Source organism: Rhinolophus hipposideros (assembly GCF_964194185.1).
Source record: "Rhinolophus hipposideros genome assembly, chromosome: 8".
In the NCBI taxonomy this organism is placed as follows: domain Eukaryota; kingdom Metazoa; phylum Chordata; class Mammalia; order Chiroptera; family Rhinolophidae; genus Rhinolophus; species Rhinolophus hipposideros.
Window position 1 is genome coordinate 68,587,337 of NC_138054.1, and position 20,022 is coordinate 68,607,358.

General features: G+C 42.8%; 2 protein-coding genes across 4 annotated transcripts in view; one reads left to right on the forward strand and one right to left on the reverse strand.

Moving 5' to 3' along the window:
• Nucleotides 1-20,022, reverse strand: part of AKIRIN1 (akirin 1) — a 96,150-nt gene that overhangs the window by 32,886 nt on the left and 43,242 nt on the right. The gene's annotated exons all lie outside the window — the stretch shown is intronic.
• Nucleotides 848-20,022, forward strand: part of RHBDL2 (rhomboid like 2) — a 45,325-nt gene continuing 26,150 nt past the window's right edge. Inside the window, exons 1-2 of the mRNA XM_081056521.1 lie at nucleotides 848-1,055; nucleotides 18,871-19,131. Of these exons, the coding sequence (XP_080912647.1) occupies nucleotides 18,892-19,131 (240 nt within the window). The 5' untranslated portion in view covers nucleotides 848-1,055; nucleotides 18,871-18,891. The remainder of the gene's footprint in view (nucleotides 1,056-18,870; nucleotides 19,132-20,022) is intronic.

A 20,022-nucleotide genomic window follows, 5' to 3' on the forward strand; every position in this document is an offset into this window, starting at 1 on the left:
GAAATTCTGTCTCCCTAGTTAAAAACCTTTCTGTGACTCCCTAGTACCTATAGGATAAAGTCCAAGCCCTTTAGTAAGGTGCACGAAGCCCTACCTGACTTGACACACCCTGCTCGATTCTGACTTGTAGTAGTTCCTGTTAGGGTCTGTCCAGTTCAGTTGCCTGGCCTCTCCAGTGGAACTGTGCTGCTCTTTCCCCTAACAACTATGGAGAACTCCTGCTCATTTTTCAAAACCCACCTTGTATGCTATCTCCTCTAGGAGCTTTTCCAGAACCCTCCCCTAGGGGGTGAAGCCCCTCTGATCCCTGCCGCCTGAATCTTGGGCCAGCATCGACCAAAGAACGTCATTCTTCTCTTCCTAGTAGAGCATAAGGGCAAGGACCTGTTAATCTACCTCTTCATCCCCAGGGCCTACCACAGGCGAGTCATTCTCAAAGTGCGTTGAATGAATAATCAGAAACTGGCAGACCTATTTCACCAGGGCCCAGGTTCTAACCAGTTTGGTGGAAAGAGCCAGGGGCTTGTGACTAAATTCCTGTTGTGCGTCATCAATTCACCCACCCTGGTGCCCGGTATCAGGCCTGGCTTCCCTCCAGAGTACAACCAGATGCAGGGTCTTTCCCCAGAGAGCTGAGAATGGAAGGCAGAAGACCCACACATAGAGCAGGAGGGTAGGACTCAGAGGAGGGATGGAGTTCAATGCCATGACCACGGAGAAAGAGCAGAGAGGCTGTCACAGGCTCCCTGGCTCAGACCCAGGCAGGCGGAGGGGGAGGACTCATTCATCCAGGGCCAGCCCAGGAGTGAGACTGCGGAGCTGGCTGGCCTGGCCCAGGCCCGGGGTCAGGGCTGGGAGAGGATTTCCTCAGGCTCCCTCCCCCAGTGCAGAGCCGCTGGGAACCTGTCAGACAAATTTAGTTCGGGGAGGGGCCAAGGAGTGCCTGTCAGCGCAGAAAGTCAGGGCAGTAGAAGCAGCCCCTTGGCGGGGGACGCCCGGACCCGGGGAGCAGCCTGTCCTGCCTGGGACGCCCCTTGGCCTACCGAGGGAAGGAGGTAAGCTGCGGGAGCTGGGAGCGGGTGGAGGGAGTCCCTCCTTGGGGACAAGAGAGTTGGTGGCAGGAAGCATGGGGGCAGAGGTGGAGGCAGCGGGAGGCGCAGGGCTGGTTAGAGTGCTTCCTTGGCAACCTCCCTTCCGGAGTAGCCGTCAGAAGTGGCCGCTAGGGATCTTGCAACTTTCTTTTTCAAGTTGGCAGCACGTTAGGCCAGGAGTCAGGGGGCTGTTTCTTGTTTTTTTCCGCAGGGACATGATGGAAGGACCAGGTAATGCTCTTCCTCATCCCTGCTCTGTCTTCTCTCCCTTGATTACATTCTCCCCAGTAACTCCCCAACTCCTGCCTCCCAGTTTTTTCCTCCCTTCAACTGAGTAAATTCCTAGCCCTCCTGTGGTGCTCTCCCTCTGACCTGTCTAGGGCACTTGAGACCACAGTCAGGGGGGACAGTCTCTGCTTCTTCCTGCAAGGCGCCTCCCCAGGATTATTTGTTTCCTCCTTCCTGGTATGGGATATCTGAGGGATTTCATTCATTTACGTTTTTGTTATTATTCATTTGTTTACTCATCATTGTTTGAACATGTATCTGGATTCTCTGGGGTGGGGGAATACACACAATTTCTGCTCTTCCTGGGAATAAGAAAACTGAAATTTATTTCACAAACATTGAATGATCATCTATAAGCTGGTGTTTCAGTATGGCATAGAGGAAAATTATTTTGGCGTCACAGAGACACCTGATTTCATATCCCACTTCTTTTCTCTTCCTGAGCCTCAGTTTCCTCATCTGTAAGATGATATTGTTACGAAGATGACATGAGACAATGCATGTCACACACCCAGCTGGCACATATGGAGCCTCAATGTGCATCCATGTTCTTCCTTTCTTTTTGGCCCCATTCCTACCACGTCCCTTCCTAACTGCCACCTCCCCCACTCTGTTAGGCTTATAAAGATGTATAAGTCAACTTCTGGCCTTGAAAGTACTTATGCAGTCTTGTAAACACAGAACAATGAAGAGAGGGAGGTGAAGAAGGGGTGGGGGTGGGGCTCAATAAGGAAGGTGTCTCCTGGGGGTTTGAGGTAAGAACTCTGGCCCAGAGCTGGAACTTGGAACTTGAGGGAGGTGTTGTCCCCAGCAGGCTTTCCTGCTGTGTTTCTAAATCTGCACATTCACACTGAACAAGTGATGGGAACTGCTAGTCCCTAAAACCAACTCTGCTTTTAAATGCATTATCTCATTTCACCATAACCCTGTTGTGATATTATCCCCATTTTACAGATGAGGAAATGAAGATACAAATAGGCTAAATGATTTGCCAAAGGTCACATGGCTAATAAGTTTCTCTGTATCAGAAAGAATCAAAGGACATCATCATTTCCCAACTTCCTAGACATCAGCTTCTCACTTCCTGTATATCCCCTGCTCTAGGCTACTTCATCCAAGTGGAGAAGAGCACACTCCTTCCCTGTTTTGTTAACCCATTCATTCATTCAATCAAGTGCTCTGTTGGTCCCAAGAGGGCAGTGACAGTGTCTGTTGGTTCACAGTTGTATAACCAGCAACTTTAATATCTCTGATACAGAAATGTTTGATGAATCCCCTGTGAGTAGAGGAGTCTTGCAAACATTTACTGATGCATTCCATAGGCTCCGTGATAGGGATTTGAAGATGAATAAAACAGCAGTCCTATTCTCAGGGTGTTCACAGCCTTGTGGAGGAGATGGCGATCATATAAAGAAGACAATGGCATCCTAGAGAGGAGCAGGAGTTGCTGAGGGAACTAAGAGGGCATTTAATTCTACCATGTCTGCTTTGTTTTCCACTGTATCCAGTGCCTAGCACAATGGCAGGCACGTGGTAGATGCTCAATATGGCTTTGCAGAGGAGATGTTTAGGACTGTGTCGTGTGGGGTGGCATGCAGGGTCTCTGGTCCCGCTCCCCACATAAGAACGCAGGACATGGTGAGGCCAAAAAGGAACACCCACGGAGCCATAGGTAGGGGGGTCATACCACTACATTCTCGCTGGTGGCTGGGTTGGGGACACAGGAAGCAGGAGCCACACTATCTGCAACCTGCCATCCACTTCTTTGCCAACCAACCAACCCCACTTGCTAGCTGCAATCCGCTCTTGCTAGCTCAGCCATCATCTACTTGCTAGCCCCCACTTGCTGCTAGCGTAGCCACGGCAGTTATATTAGTGGCCAATGGCTCACTGGTTACAGCTGATGGCCAAGTAGCCACAGCTGATGGCCATCCAGTCACAGTTGATGGCCATTTACTATCTGAGCCAGCACCTTTCCACGTGAGAGCGAGAGCCTGGAAACTGCACTCCTGGCTCTGTGCCCACAGACAGAGTCTTGAAGAGGGTGTTAGAACTTCATCAAAAGAACAAATTGGGAAGGGAAGATTGTCTAGTAGAGGGACATGCTCAGGAACAGTCCTAGTGGAGGGAGGGAGCTGGAATTGCTGGGGGCTCATTATGGCCGAAGTATAGGGTGTATATGGAGGAATGGGAAAAAATGAGAGTGGATAAATAGGCAGGGCTCAGGTCATGAGGCCCATGTGTGCCTTGTTAAGGAACCTAGATTTTTATACCAAGGGCATTAGGTGACTATTGAAGGGATTTAGCAAAGGGAAGACATCATCTGATTTGTGTTTCAGAAGTGTGGCTGATACATGGAGGAGATGATACCAAGGTCTCCAGGCCTGATGGGGACCCTACCTGTCTGAGGAAATGAACCTTCCCTTGTAGGACTTCCTTTTTAGGACTTTATGATGGTTCATGAAGAGCCTCCTGACTTGTCTTGTGTCCTGATCTATGGGTGCTTGGCCTCAGGTGTATGCTGGATCACAACTAATCTATTCTTCCTAATAAAAGTACTGAAATTTACAAATGATTTACATGTGTACACTTTGGAGCAAATTCAGGGATATGCTGCTTACTAATCCTTGTGCTTTCTTAAGTAAAAGAGAAAGAGATGGAGCTGTAGATGGGGCACTAGGAATTTTACTGAGCTCTTACTTAATGTGTCCAGGAAGTTTGTGTCGAATATGCCAGTGGCCCTGGAACAGGGGGACGTGGACATGGATAACTCTAAGGGAGTCAGTTTCCAGATTGTCAGGTTCTACTGGTACTCTTTCCTGAATCCAGGTGCTTGTCTAGATTCTTTTAAGCTCTCCTTTTCAACTCTAATTCATTGCTTACCTGCTCTGGATTTACTAGACCCTCATCGAATCTTTCTATGGTGGGTTGCTTGGGGATATAAAAACCAGAAGGATAATTGGAGAATGCTCTGTTTCTGAGAGAGCAAGCAGAGAGAAATTAGGTAAAATAGACTATAGGGGTCGTGCCTTACTACAGACTCTTAGTATTTATTAAAAAACAAAACAAAAACTTGTTTAATGCTAATTATGTGCCTGACACTGTTCAAAGGGTGTTACAGATTAATAAACTAATACTCACATCAGATCTATAAAGTAGATACTTATCTTTTTACAGATGAGGTTCCCAAGGCACCCAGAGGTTTATTTAATAAGTTGCCGATAGTCACAGTTATTAAGTGGCAAATCAGGATTTGATCTCTTGTACCTTTCCTCTATAATGTATACTATTAACCATTATGCTACTTTATTTTAAACATGCTTTAGCTCTTTATCTATGTATTGTAAAATTAGAATTGGGACTTGAGCCAGTTGTCATGGGGATGAAAATGAATACATTTATAGAAATTTTTAGAAATGAAGGTGGATTTTCTTACAGACAGAAATATTCTGGTTTGGTTGATGGGTTTAACAGTGAGGACTGGCTTTGACAATTGAATTATATGGTAGACAATTTTGTGGATGAAAAAGGAGACACATACTAACTCTGACAAGCTCAGGGGAAGCCAGCAGGGCAGTCTGTACAGACTCAGAGACCGAAAGTAACCACATAAGATGGTCTGAACATAAAAATTCCTAACTAAAAGCGGCTTATGGCAGGGAGTCACATCCTAGGCCTGTAGCTTCCTTGACAAAGGTCAATTTTTACTTGAAGTGAGTCTGTCAATTGTCTTTTTGCAACTAAGATAACATACCTTTGAAATGTCAGAATAATCTCCTTTTCCATACCCCATAGGGTACAGCCCACCACACCTGAGTATGAGACCACAGAAATTCTTCTCATTGTTATCTTGTTCCCCAAATACCATCTCTATGGTCTATAAATGTTAATTATTAAGTATCCTGTACCCACCAATGTAAAAGAAGTATCTGTCTCTCTGTTTTACTTTCTATCCAATCCCAGAGATTTCCCCACTTTGCTTTCTCCCATCCCCTTAATCTACCACCAATGGATTTCATAAACCTTCCTTAGGTTCCCTCCTTTGACTCTAATGCATAAAATAAGCTGCAAAACTGCCATTCTCTGGAACATTTTCTTAATCCATTGAGATTTTGCTTCCTGGCAATTGTTGTCAGTTGGGCTCAAATAACTCATGAAAATTCTCTGTAGGTTTGGATGTTTCTTACATAGAAAATTTCCATAAATTGAACAAGTTAAATCTGTAGCTCCAAGGTTTGGGTGAAAATATATCTAAAGCATGCCTCTAATAAAGACTGTGCCAGAAAATTCTGCCTTGGAAACTACTTTAACTTGATAAAAATAACTTTAGTTATTAACTTAAAAATGTGTGAGAGGGTCATAGCGTTTTAAAAATTCTTATGGGGACTTGAGCAAAAAATGTGAAGACTTCTGGTATATGGCACACATAAACATCATGGGCCACGTGCATCATGATGGGGGCGAGGATTCTGATCAGGTGAGGTGAAGTGGCTTGTTCAGATACGCAGGGGCAAAACTGGAGCAACAACCAGGGTTTTCTGACTGCCGTAATTTCATTGCTCTTTCTATTATTATTCCATACTTCTTCCTTCCTTCTTCATTTACTTGATGGTTTGCTTGGGAAGACTTCCAAGGAGGTGCTATTTGTTCTGAAGCAACTAGCCTTGTGTGTATGTATCCGGGTGTGTGAGGGGTAAAGAAGAAAGGGTTTGGTGGCGAGAACTGCCAGGGCAAAGACCCTGAGGCAGGAGAGACCGGGGTGTGTTCTTGGAACACAAAGAAGGCCCTGCAGTTACAGCACAGAGATGTTGGGGGAGAGTGGTAGAATTCCATGAAGAAGCAGGAGCTAGGTCCTGCAGAACCTGATCAGTCATAGTAAGGAGCCTGTATTTATCTCAAAGATAATGGGAAACCATTGGAGAATTTTATTTAATCAAAGAGTTGCTATATTCTGCTTTACGATTGTGTTTTGTTTTGCTTTGGAAGGGGCAGGAGTGGAAACAGATGGAGACTAATTGGGAGGCTATTTCAGATGAGACATCTGCATCTACTCTATGGAGGGATACAAAGAGGAAGTGTTCATGGGAAGGCAAAATGCTGGGATGTCATTCTGTCTTCTAGTTCTGATGAGGTGTGTGGGTAGTGATTGCTGTATAACAAACCCCCTCAAAACGCAGTAGCTTACAAGAACAACCATTTTATTTTGTCATGATTCTTTTCCGTTTTTCTGCTCAGCTGTCAGCTGGGGTCCATCACTTGGCTCTTCAGATGGTCCATGACTTAACAATGATTTGACTTAACCATTTTTCAACTTTATGATGTTGTGAAAGTGATATGCATTCAGTTCTTTGAATTTTGATCTTTTCCCAAACTAGTGATATGCAGTACAATGTTCTCTCGTGATCCTGGGTAGTGGCAGTGAGATGATTTTGTCCAACTGTAGGCTAATGAAAAGGTTGTGAGCACATTTAAGGGAAGCTAGGCTGAGCTATGATGTTCGGGAGGTTAAGTGTATTAAATGCATTTTCCACTTACAATATTTTCAACTTAAAATTGGTTTGTCAGGATGTAACCCTATCATGAGTCAAGGAACATCTGTATTCAGTTGATGGATGAGCTGGGCTGGAAGGTCCCAGAAGGTTTCACTGATAAATCTGGCATTCTGGTGATTGTGTACGTGGCCTCTCTCTCCATGTGAGTGGCTACCTCGGGCCACCTCGGGGCAGTCAACCTTCTTATGTGGTGTCAGGCTTCACAAAGGGAGGAGCATTCCAAGAGGAATAAAAGTGGGGACTGCAGATCTCTGAAGGGCTGGCCTTAGGAGGTACCCTGCGCTATTTCTGCCATGTATCATTGGTCGAAACCAGTCACGGGGCTTGCCTTGATGCAAGGAGAGGAGGAATAAACCCTACCTCTTAGTGGAAGGAATGGCAAATAGTATGCTCCCTCTTTAATCTACCATACTAGGCTTCTGGGAACTGAATAACCATAACCACTCTGATGATGCTGACCCACTTTTAAATCTAAATCTGAATCTGTGTTGGAACAATTTGTGGGTCTTTATTCCTCATTGGATAGGGAGGGCGTGGGAAACAGGAGGTAGTCGTTTTTTCATTTTTTCTTTGTGTTCCCATAGCCTAACATATATGAGGCATTCAGGGAATGCTTGTCCAATGAATGCACAAATCAAGTAACAATTCTTTGGTTATCACATGTGGTGGACCTAAGAATACCCCGGGGAGCTGTTAAAAAGACATGCAGATCCCTGGGCAAAACCCCAGACCCTATGAATCCAAATCTCCAGGGCAGGAGTTTTCAGTCTTGCCTGCACATTAAAAAATACCAGCACTCAGGCCCTAGCTCCAGAGTTTCTAATTCCATTGATCTGGGGTGAGCTCAGACGTCAACACTGTTTTACACTCTCCTCAGACAGTTCTGATGTGTAGCTGGTGTTAAGAGCCACTGCCCTAAGATTAGAACCAGCCATCTTCACCTGATGACGTCCCCAGATGATTCTGATGTAGGTGGTCTATGATAGATTGACTAATTATCCTCTCAGTTTGTCCAGTGCTGTCCTGATTTTAGCACCCCAAGACTCACATCCCAAGAAATCACTAGTCCCAGGCAAGCCGGCATAGTAGCTCACTATCAATGGACCAGTATTTAAGAAACATTTTAGATGAAGCAGTGGAAGCCTTTTTGAAAAATACCTACAAATTCTCATGAAAGCCATGATCCTGCCTCCTTACTAACAGGACTGACGTAGTGTTGTAATGCTGTCAAGCAGAGTCAAGTCTTTGAATGAAAGAGGACGGCTCAGCATCAGGGTTTTCCTTCAGCCCCATGCTGTGCTGTGCTAGCTCTGTTAACCTAGTTAAATAGTGTGTCCATCTTTGGGAACTCTTCTAGACTGTACTCCTCAGTGTACATGAGGCAGCTTTGAAAGCCTGACTGCAATCAACAAGGATGGTGTGTTGAGGATAGTAGGAGATACAGGATGACGTTCTTGTGTCTCTACACCAACCAGTGTGTATTATTATTACTGTTTTTCATATTATTAATAGCATACTAAAATATATGTACTATCTCAAGTAGCTCTGTGGGGAGGCAGTGTGGTGTAGTGGAGAGCCTAGGATCTGGCCTCAGAAAAATGGGTTGGTACCCCAGCTTTGCTGTGACTGGGCATGTCATTATGGGTACCACGTTTTGCCTTAGTAGTTCATCTGTAGAATGAGAATAATAATCACGTCTTCTTCACAGGCGAGGATCCATTGAAATAATGTGGGTGACAGTGGTTCTGTGGACTGGGAATGGGAGTTATTGTGATTGTCTTAGAAGGGGAGAGACACAAAGACATTATTGTGCTGAGTGGCCTTGTACATGATCAAGGCCCTGGTCCCCTAACCCTGAAAGACAGCCACAGTTGCTAGATTCTAAGGAAGAAGCTTAATGTGTAGTGGGCATGCAGACACCTCAGGAAGCAGAGCGTCCCTACCTGAGTTGCCCTCACAATTGAGGGCAAGTGTGTTTTGCTTCAGGAAGAAGGAAAACTTTTAGAAAAGAGGGTTGTAAAGACATTTTTTATTTTTAGATCTTTTGTCTATTTATTCCAAGTGTATCCTCAGAGACGTAGCAAAAAGAAACAACCACAGCCACAAACCCATAATATTGAAAAGCTGGTTCTTAATTTCTGTAGCTAAAAAAGCACTCTTTCAGGCTATAACCATAGAGATTGCTGTAGGCCTCTGGAACTGAGCAGAATGATGGTTTGCAGTGTGATGAAGGAGGCTGTTAATCTTTGTGGCCCAGAAGCCCAATCTGTGGCCTCTCCAATTACCCAGGTTGCCTAGCAACACCACCAAAAGCCTCCCCACCAGGCCCAGCTGGGCAGCAATTGGGTCCACCCAGCACAGCCTGCTGCCCAGCCTCCTGGGTTCTCTGGCCACATCAAGACTGCAGTGGGGCCTCAGCAGGGGCCCGCTTGGTACTGATGAATGGGTGTGGCCAGTTGCTTAAAAAAAAAAAAATCATATATTTAGAACCTAGTTGTTTGAATGCAGCTAGGAAAACAGCAGAAGCTAATGATCCAAAGTCTCTTTTGCCAAAGAGGAGTGCCTTGCCAGTGCACTCCTGGGTGAGGTGAAGAAGGGAAGGTGAGCCTGACTTAGTCTTCTGGGTGCTCAGAGAGGCAAATCCTTTCTTTTCCTGGATGCCTGTCTCTACATTGATTCCCTGTGGCAGCAGTGGGAGTGGGGGATACCCAGCCCCATCCTTGGGGCTGCTGACCTGCCAATTCTTCCACAGCTCCTATTTGAGCACTTCTAGGGTCTGGTCTGGGTCAGTTTGGGGAACTGGAGAAAGAAGAGGGATAGGGTAGAGGGAAAGATGGGATGGAAATAATCAAAACAAAGATGTACATTTCTCTAATATTAATAGTTGGTGCATAGAAATTATAAGGCAGAGGAATTCACGGGTCTTTGGAGTCAGATGTCCTGGGCTCATCTCCCAACTCTCCCTTCACTGGCTGTATGACCTTGATCAAGTTCTCTGGAAGCCTGAGTTTCTTTATCCATAAAATAGGGACATTATTATCCTATCTTACAAAGCTGTTGTAAAAATTAATGAAGAGAATGCTCATAAAGTATTTGGCATGGAACCTGGCACACAATGCTCACTCTTAGGGCAACTCTTATTATTTCATTTGATTCTTATAATAATTTTGCAAAGTACTGAAGTGAGAGAGGAGCTCTATTTTATAGCTGAGGAAATTGAGGCCCAGTGAAATGAAGTGTGGATACTGAGTAGAACTCAGGTCTTCGCAGTGCCAAGCACAAGGAACATTGCTCCTGAAAGACAGGCCAGAAGCCCTTTTGTAGCTATTAGAGAGAGCATGGTGGCTCTGCAGATCTCCTCTGACAGATCAATGATGGCAGAAAGATAACGGGGTGGGCGTGGAGGTGAGGTGTGTGTGCAGAGGAAAAGGATGCTGGGAAGTGCTTTTCAACATACAGTGAGTGACGTAAGACTCTTAGTTAATGTGATGTGGATAAAATCCCTCCCTCCCCCCTCTTCCTTCCCTCCTTCTTTCCAGTATTGTTTTACGTAAACTTTTTATTTTAGAATAATTTTAGATTTACAGAAAAGTTGCAGAGAGTTTCTGTTTACCCTTTCCTTGGGTACAAATATTTTCTGAATACCTCCTGTGTGTCAGGAACTTTTTGGGCACAAGGGATACAGCAATAAAACTGTCTCTGTCTTCCATTAGAAGATCAGAGTAGGTGGGGTGGAGTGGACCTTGGAGATCCTTAGTTTGTGGCTCTCACAGGTGCTGCTGCCTCCACTTCATTGGTGTACTTGTCAGCGATCGATTAAAGGTATTAAACTAGTTTCTTCAGGAGTGGGGAAGAAGAACCTGTATGAAAACAAATGTTGAAAAACAAATGCCTGAGGGGATTCTAAGGCATAGTCAATTTGGGGAACTACTGGTATTGTGGTGACTGTTCACTATGCACATGAGTGAGAGAACTTCTCAGAGCTGGGAAGGGACTCGCTCCAGGTCACATAGCCAGGACAGTGGCAGAGTCTGGACCCGAAAATAGGTCTCCTGGTTCTGTGCTCTCCTTACACTATGTCTCCCAAATACAGAACAAGAAATGAGTTTAACTTGTGACAGGAAGACCACAGATAGTTTCGAAGAGTTTCTTGGCTATTTAGGTGTATTAGGTTCTTGGTTGCAAGGGACAGAAACTGATTCTGGCTGATTACACCAGTAAATGAATTTTATTGAAAGTGCATTGGATGGTGGGAAAAAAACCCAAAATGATTTCTCTACTCCTACTCACACTTCTGACAGTAAATGTGTGAGTTTTCCACACCAAACAATTCTGACACTACCTACCCCACCGATGAAGGGCTCAGTCCCACCGGATTGCTCCCCACTTCAGTTGCCAATTGCAAGTCTGGGCTTTCAGTACTTCTGACTGACCAGCTATAAATTAGGGGTTTCTATTAACTTCTCCTTGGGTTCAATAATTGGTTAGCACAGCTCACAGAACTTAGAAGAGGGTTGTAATTACCTTACCAGTTTATTATAAAGGATACAACTCAGGGACAGCCAAATGGAAGAGATGCACAGGGCAACATCTGGATAGGTTCACCAACATGGAAGCTCTCCAAACTCTTTGTTCAGGGTTTTTATTTTCCGGTTAAGCCCTAGCATGATTTTTTCAGGATGACCTCCCCTGAACATAAGCCCTAAAGCGACTTTTGGAGCAAACCTCAATATAAGACCCGGTCTTATTTTCGGGGAAACACAGTACTATTTTACACTGCACTGCTGTAAAGAATTTTCCCCATCCCCAGCTGCAGCCTCAAAAATCCTAAGCAAATGCAGCTGATGGGTCAAGCTGAGGTCACGTACCTGAGCCTTAGCTGCCTAGGGACCTGGAACAGTGAGTACTGTGCATTTTCAACTTCTGTAGTAGGAAGTGGTCCCTGCTGCCCATCAAGATTCATGAGATAAGGAATTCTCCAAGAAAATGGAGAAATGATCAGTACATGTATTAGCAAAAGAATACAGTTAGCCCTTGACATTTGCAGATTCAAGCTTACAGTTTTTGTGTTTCATTAGCTACCCTCAAAGGCCCGTTGTAAATGAATGTGACTTGAAAGACTGGTTTTGCCTGTGCCAGTCAGGTACCAGTTTGGGAGCCAGGCCTACTGTTCCACCTTGACATCTCACGTGACTTTACTGTTTATTCTCTACTAGTGATAGCCTTCGTGTAACTTGCATGCTGTGACTAAAATCTTTGTTTTCTTGTTGGTGGAGTAGAAATGACTCATAAACATAAATCACGCGATAGTGCCAGTGATAGAAATGAAAAGAAAGTGAAGAGACCTGAGAAAGTTACTTTTATTTATTTATTTTTTGGCCACAAAGAGGAGTTTTGGATAAATTAGCATGGAATGTCAGGTTAAGTGGTGTATGAAGAGTTCCACCATGCGGGTCATATAGATACAACAATAAGCGCTTGGGGAAGTCATATTAGTACATGCTGCAGGCAGAAACTGCTCTAGGAGAGAGATTAAACTTTACTAAAAGATGAAAAGAGGCATAACTGACTAACCAAGTTTTCTTTTTCTTTTCTTCTCGGGTGCAAAGCGTTGAACATGGTTAATCCTCCTCACACAACAAATTATATAAATAACTTTACTTCTGCACTTAAGAATCATTGAGGGCCTGAAATGGAATCACTTCACTTTTGGGCTATAATTGCTAGCGTAATTTTGGGAGACACTACCTGGTGTATAGTGAATGGCGCACCTGAGAAGTCTTTGGAAAAATCCCTTGCTTATGTCAAGGGTCTCCTGTGTCAATGTCCTTATGGAAATTTATATTTCTATACTTTTTTTCTTTCTTTCTTTCTTTCTTTCTTTCTTTCTTTCTTTCTTTCTTTCTTTCTTTCTTTCTTTCTTTCTTTCTTTCTTTCTTTCTTTCTTTCTTTCTCTCTCTCTCTCTCTCTCTCTCTCTCTCTCTCTCTCTCTCTCTTTCTCTCTCTCTCTCTCTCTCTCTCTCTCTCCTTCCTTCCTTCCTTCCTTCCTTCCTTCCTTCCTTCCTTCCTTCCTTCCTTCTTTCTTTCTTTTTTTCTCTTTCTCTCTTCTCTCTCTCTCTCTCTCTCTCTCTCTCTCTCTCTCTCTCTCTCTCTCTCTCTTTCTTTTTCTTTTTTAAAGGCAGACAACTATTCTGGGTAAATGAGCACAACTCTGCCCTTCCCAATCCTTTGCCAACACACAGGCTCTGTGATTCATAACATAAGCAATGCGACCAGATGAGGTCAGGAAGTAGGGAAGTTCGTTCCTCTTTTTCTCTTCTGAAGAATACTTGCCAGCCACGAAGGGAAGGTCTTTGGTTCTTGGTGTGCGGGGTGAACATCTCCATTTTTAACCAGAAGGTGGTGAGTTGTTTCTACTCCTCCAACAGTCTAACAATCTAGTCCAGTTGTCCCTACTGGTAGGATGTGAACATGTCACAGCAGTGCTCTCCCGTTTTGATGTGTGTGTGTGTGTGTGGGTGTGTCAGAGAGAGAGAGAGAGAGAGATTTCAACAGAGTTGGCAGCCACTTGCTGCAGATAAAGGTGAAGAAGCATAATATCAAGCCAACATTAAAGAAAGCTCAAGAAACCTGCATGATCTTTGCTTAGTGAGTAAGAAAGCACAGTCCGTGTTGTAAGTAATTCCACTCAATGAGCAACACTTTGATGAGTGTGGCCAAGTAAATAATGTGATAGCTGTGGATGCTTTTATAACTCTGAGATTATAGTAATATGTTGTAATCATGGCTAACTTGTTTTGAGACTCCTGCCCTATTCAATTGGGCCTCCAAAAATTCTGGTAATAAAAAGTGTGCTTCCAGATACCCCATCCCAGCTTTGACCCATAGAGAGGCCATGCACGGACAAAATTAATGACATGACCTTAGATTAGATTTTCTTATGAGATTATAGGGAGAGAAACCTTGGACTCAGGAGCAGAAGTGCTGGTAAGCAGATTTGAGCACAGTATGGAGAAGAACTACCTAAGAATTTGAACTGTCAGAAAGTGCAACAACCCGATTAAAGTACATTTGGGTTCTTTGTAACGTTTCACTACTCTAATAGTTCTGTATAGAATACCTGTGAAATGCTCAAATGTATCTGTAGGCTGGATTTCTCAGAGTAGGATGGTTCTGTTGAAAGGTATATCCAAAAAGACTGCATCAATTTACACCCCATGACCAGCATCCATTCCCCAGTGCCTTGTAAGTGTGGGTCAGTTGTTTTCCTTGTTGCCAATCTGATTAGGCAAGTTTCCAAAGTGGTAGATTGTGCTCAGAAATTCAGGTGTGGGAGCAGAAGATCAACAGGAGTGGGAAGGAGGGGCCCTGCCAGGACTGGAAGCAGCACCTGTGAGCATCCAGCACCAGATGCTGGAAATAAGATGAAGCAGGGAGAGACTCCTGTCCTCAGGGACCAGGGCTCACACACAGGTATGGAAGTCAGAGCGGGATAGTGATTGACTGAGAAGAGAGGCAAAAACAAAACTGCAGTGACTAGCAACGTGCTCATCTGCTGCTAGAACCTGCAGTAGCTGGAACTACATGTCAGACCTCTTTACCACACATACCAAGTAAGACAGCAGACATACAGTGAGTCTCGGTGAAACTGGATGGGTCAGATTATCTTCGCAGCACGGGAAATATGTTTCACTAAAACACCTAAAATGATGGGCTTGAAGTTGTAACATTTCTGGAAATTTTGAAATCTGGAGAAAAGAGAAATTTGGGGCAGAAGTGTAATCCTTATTTTTCTACCTCCTTTTATAGATGTAAAGTTGTATTATTAATGTGGAACTTTATTTTCTCATAAAATCATCATGTATGATGTTTAAATTTACAATAAGGCTTATTAACACAATGTGAATCATCTCTAACTGAACTTATTTTTTTAAATGCTTTAATATTTGTGGTTAAAGCTGCTGGTCTTAAATCCACACTGTGTCTTGCCAATTATGAGAATTGACTAAAAACTAGAAATAATCATCAATATCCAATGAAAACTAATAAAATAGTTATGTCTATGGACTTAATGTCTGACCCTTCAAGGTTGGGTGAGTGGAAGGTAGAAGATGTGGGGGAGGGAAGAAGCCTTTACTTTCAGAAAAGTTGTTGGGAAAATAAAAATAAAAGAATTCTCTTCCCTAAATTTAGTTTTGAATAAAACCTGTTGTAATGTAATGTGGAATCTTGCCTAATGAAATACATTTGAAAACAAATTGAATTTAACTTGATTTCCAATCACCCATCTATCCACACTATCACCCATCCATTAATAGCCAATAATAACTAACAATTAAGGAATGTTGACTACTTGCTGGATGCTATTCTAAGTGCTTTACATGCATTATCTCAAAAATCTTCCCAAAATGCTACTATGAGGTAAGTGCTATTATCATCAGCCGCACTTTAAATGGAATCTGAGGGTTTCCCAATAAGTTAAACATAGAATTACCATATGTCGAGCAATTCCACTCCTAGGTGTATGCCCAAAATAATTGAAAATAAAACCTCAAACAAAACTCGTACAGGGATATTCATAGCAGCTCTATTCACAGTAGCCAAAAGGTAGAAACAGTCCAAATGTCCTTCAACAGACAAATAGATAAACAAAATGTGGTATGTCTATCTATACAATACAATATTATTCAGCCATAAAAAAGAATGAAGTACTGACACATGCTATAACATGGATGAACCTTGAAGACTTTTACTAAGTGAAAGAAGCCATACACAAAAAGTCACATATTGTATAATTCCATTTAAACGGAATACCCAGAACAGGTAAATCCACAGAGACAAAGCAAATTAGTGGTTGCCAGGGGCTGGAAAGAGGAGGGATGGGTATTGGGGGTTTTTGTTTAGGATGGCAAAAAAGTTCTGGAACTAGATAGTAGTGATGGTTGTATAACATTGTAAATGTACTTAATGCCACTGGATTGATTATACAGTTTAAAATGGTTAAAATGGTAAATTTTATGTTATGTGTATTTTACCACAATTTAAAAAAAATGTAATTTGAGGCTCAGAGAATTTAAGAGATCTAAGGTAACAGCTGATGTGTTATAGAGCTGTGTTTTAATCTCAATCATTTGGCTTCACGGCTCATGCTTTTAAAAAAAAATTACAGGGGTGGCCAGTTACCTCAGTTGGCTAGAGCACGGTGCTCTTAACAACAAGGTTGCCGGTTCAATCCCCACATGGGCTACTGTGAGCTGCGCCCTGCACAATTATATTGAAACAACTACTTGACTTGGAGCTGATGGGTCCTGGAAAAACACGCTTAAATAAATAAAAGTTAAAAAAAAATTACAGTGCATACTTTATTTTGGGGCCGCTTAGGAAGTTTAGATACATTAGACTAAGCTGAAAATATCAGTAGCATTAGATACCATTTATTAAATACATACTGGTAACAAACATTATATGCTATCTAGACTTCACAGTGACTTTGGAAGTTTAGTAGTAGTATTTAGTTTTGTGTAGGTGTGTGTGGTAAAACATATATAATTTAAAATTTACCATTTAACTATTTTTAAGTGCACAGTTCAGTAGAATTAACTACATTTATATTCTTCAACATTACCACCATCCAACTCCAGAATTTCTTTGTTTTCCCAAACTGAAACTCTGTACCCATAAACAATAACGCCCCATTCCGTCCTCCCCTCACCCCTGGCAGATGTCATTCTACCGCTCATGGTGCCAGGCCCAGGGCTATTGAGTGGGGTTACAAAGAAAACTAAGACATGCCACTCTCAGGTCTACCTCGTGTCAAAACCTGTGTTCTTATCCTTTAGTGACCTTAGCACTATGCCCTTTTCTTCCTGTTATAGAAGTCCAGTTGTAAGACGTGCTGTTGTTGAACTGTACACAGGGGGTGCCTGTGGCTGGGGATGGGAGAAGGAAGCCAGTGAATGGAATATGGTTGAGATGAAAGGCAGGGGTGAAGGGATTTCAACAGACAGGTCTGTTAGGAAGGTTGAAGACATGGAGGATTTGGAACAGATTGCTTGCCTTCTCTTTATTTTCACAGATTATTCTGAGGAGTATGTGAGATTTTGCAAGGGGATGTGCTTTGAAATGCCAAGGGTGCTGTGCATATACACATCCTTAGGACTCTCACACCACTACTGAAGTGGATGTGTTTGAAGGACATAACTCATGAGAACAGTTTCAAACCCCTCATCAAGACATTGGGCTACAAAGGGGAGGAGAGAAATAGTATAGTAGTTGAAACTTTAGGGTCAGCAAAGATCTCATAGATATGCCTTTACGTGGTTTTTAAATTAAAATAGTAATACATACTTAAATATATAGACACAGAGGTGGATTACCCGTGAAACAATAAAGCTTAAGCTTCAGAGCTCTCACTTACATGAGCTCCTTCTAGGGCGGTGTATCTACTTTTATAATTTGTTTTATTTTGTAATTTTAATTTTATATATTTTTTCCCAAAGAAAACCCTCCACATTATTTAAGGCTCCTCAACATCTGGGCCCACTCCTATAGAAAGGGCAAAAATCTGGGAAATCCCACCACACAGGTATAATCATGGTTAATTCTCCAGATTTCTTGTGTATGTGTAGTAGTACATTACTTTTTACAAAAATTAGATCATACTCTATGTACTATTTTGCAACATGATTTTTTTCTCTTAATATATTCAATCTCTCCTCTTGCCCCCCACTTTTCTTTGACCATGGAAATATTTGATTGAGTGATTTTAGTAGATTAACCAGGAGTAAAAAAATAACAGAACCAAACCAAAAGGAGAACAGTATAGAGAGCACCATGGTATAGGGAGAGGAAAGAGTGTGTAGATCAGGCCTCACTGGTATAGACGGGCTGCCCAGTATAATAGCATCTACTCGGTATTACCTAGCTCAGTTGTAATTATACAATTATTTGTGCAATTTTTATTGACCTCTGTCTCCTTCATTACATTGCAAGCATTTTGGGATAGGAGTGGTGACCTCATACATAGTAGGTTTTTAATAGATATTTGTTGAATAAATGTCTGAATGATTGATTGAATGTTGAGGATTGAGTCCAAGGAACTACTGGGTATAGAAATTGGTAGGAACTCAGTCAAGAGTTTTTGGTGTCAGAGAGTTGTTGAAAAGATGTGTTTTTGCAAGTGTTGACATTGAACCCGGAGAACTAGTAAGGAATGGCCTTGTTAACTCAAGTGTGCTACAGAATGGGCAGCAGTGGTATTTTAGAAAGGATACTGATAATTTAGAAAGAGAAGATGAAGCTTATCAAAGTTATGTGATTGTTTTGGGAGGTGGGTGAGTAGGAACCTCAGTCTTTTATCTACAAATCCCTCCCTCCTGGGTGGTTGTGGAAATCTAATGAGTCAATAGACGTGACAGTCCCCAGTATAGTGTCTCATACACAGTAGATGCTCAATAAGTGACTTTTGATTCTGAATCAGAAACCTGGGAGTAGAAGCAAGATGAAACTAAGGGGAAAGGAGACTGATCAGTTAAGCTAGATAAAACTGAGTTCAATTATGCAGTGTGCCTGGTTTCGGCTCTGAGATACATCACCTTCAGGACAAAGGTAACTTGCAAGTCAGTGGCAGAGGGGAAGGATGGGTATTCAAGGTGGTGGTGCCATTTCAAGGCTCCAATCCATCCCCTGGGTGGTGTCAGGAAATGAAACCATCAGTGACCCCTAGGAGCTCTCCCCCTCATTTGTACTTTGTCACGATTACAAACTGGTGATGAGAGTATGGATATTATGAGTATTTGGGCACCAGCTCTTCGTTGTCTTCTATCAACATATAGGAAAGGCTTTGGAAACCAATGATTATGCCAGAAAAGCCAGGAAAGAGCCATGGCCTGAAGACTATAGGGTCATCTGTTTTTCCCTGATTTTCATATCTCTTTTAGGTGGAGGTAGGACCCAGGACAATGGCTGCTGCTCATGATTTGGAGATGGAGAATGTGAATAGGGGAAGAAGTATAGAAGAAGAGCTGGAGGAAGAGAAAAAAATGAGAGATGATGGGGAAGGTAAAGATCCCTTCAGGAATAAAAAGGTCCACAGGATTGTCTCAAAATGGATGCTTCCGGAAAATGTCCGAAGAACATATGTGGAGAGAGCTAATTGCCTCCCACCCCCTGTGTTCATCATCTCCATCAGCATTGCAGAGGTAAATATGTTGGGTGGTGGGCACTAGTGCAAATACCACTGGGGAGTTCCAAACAAAATGGGGGTTTAGATCGGATCTAGATAAGAAACTGGAAAATATGTAAGAAGAGAGCTCCGTGGTGGCAAGTACAGCACACACGTAACTCAACTCACCCTCTCTGGAGCTCTCTCCCTGGGTTTTTCCTATATTACCAGTCACTTTCAGCCAAGTGTTGAGCTTTATTTTTCAAACAAGTCCCCTGCCCAGCAGTGACTATAATTTCAGTGGCTTCATTTCATTTTAGCTGGTGGGGGCTTAGAAACCAAATAATCTTGGCATTGCAAATTGGTTTGCTTTCATGAACCAACTTAGACTGGCTGGTAAGCCATATGTTTACAAGTTATAAGCTGCCGTAAAATTTCAGTAGGAGAAAAATGAGATCATGTAATGATGTCCATCAGCATCAGCATGTAGTGTGTTTTCAGGCTCTGATCTAATCCTCTTGTTTTCCGAAAAAGGAGTGCAAGACCCAGAGATATGGAATGACTTGCCCTAGCTCATATACTTAGTGACTAGGCCAGGACTGGGCTTCTCCTGAACCTCATCAAACCTAGTTTTTTCTCCCACGCTGTGAAGTGTCATAAAGGAATTGGCAGAGGCATTAGGAAGTCCTCTATGGAATTCTCTTAACTCATACTCATGCCTCAACTTCCTTACCAGGGACTGTGTTAGTCAGGGTTCTTTAGAGAAACAGAACCAACAGAACCAACATTTACACACATTATCTATTTATCTATCATCTATCTATCTATCTATCTATCTATCATCTATCAATGCACAAACTGAGAGAGATACGCGTATTAATTTATTTTAAGTAATTGGCTCATGCAATTGTGGAAGCTTGGCAAGTTC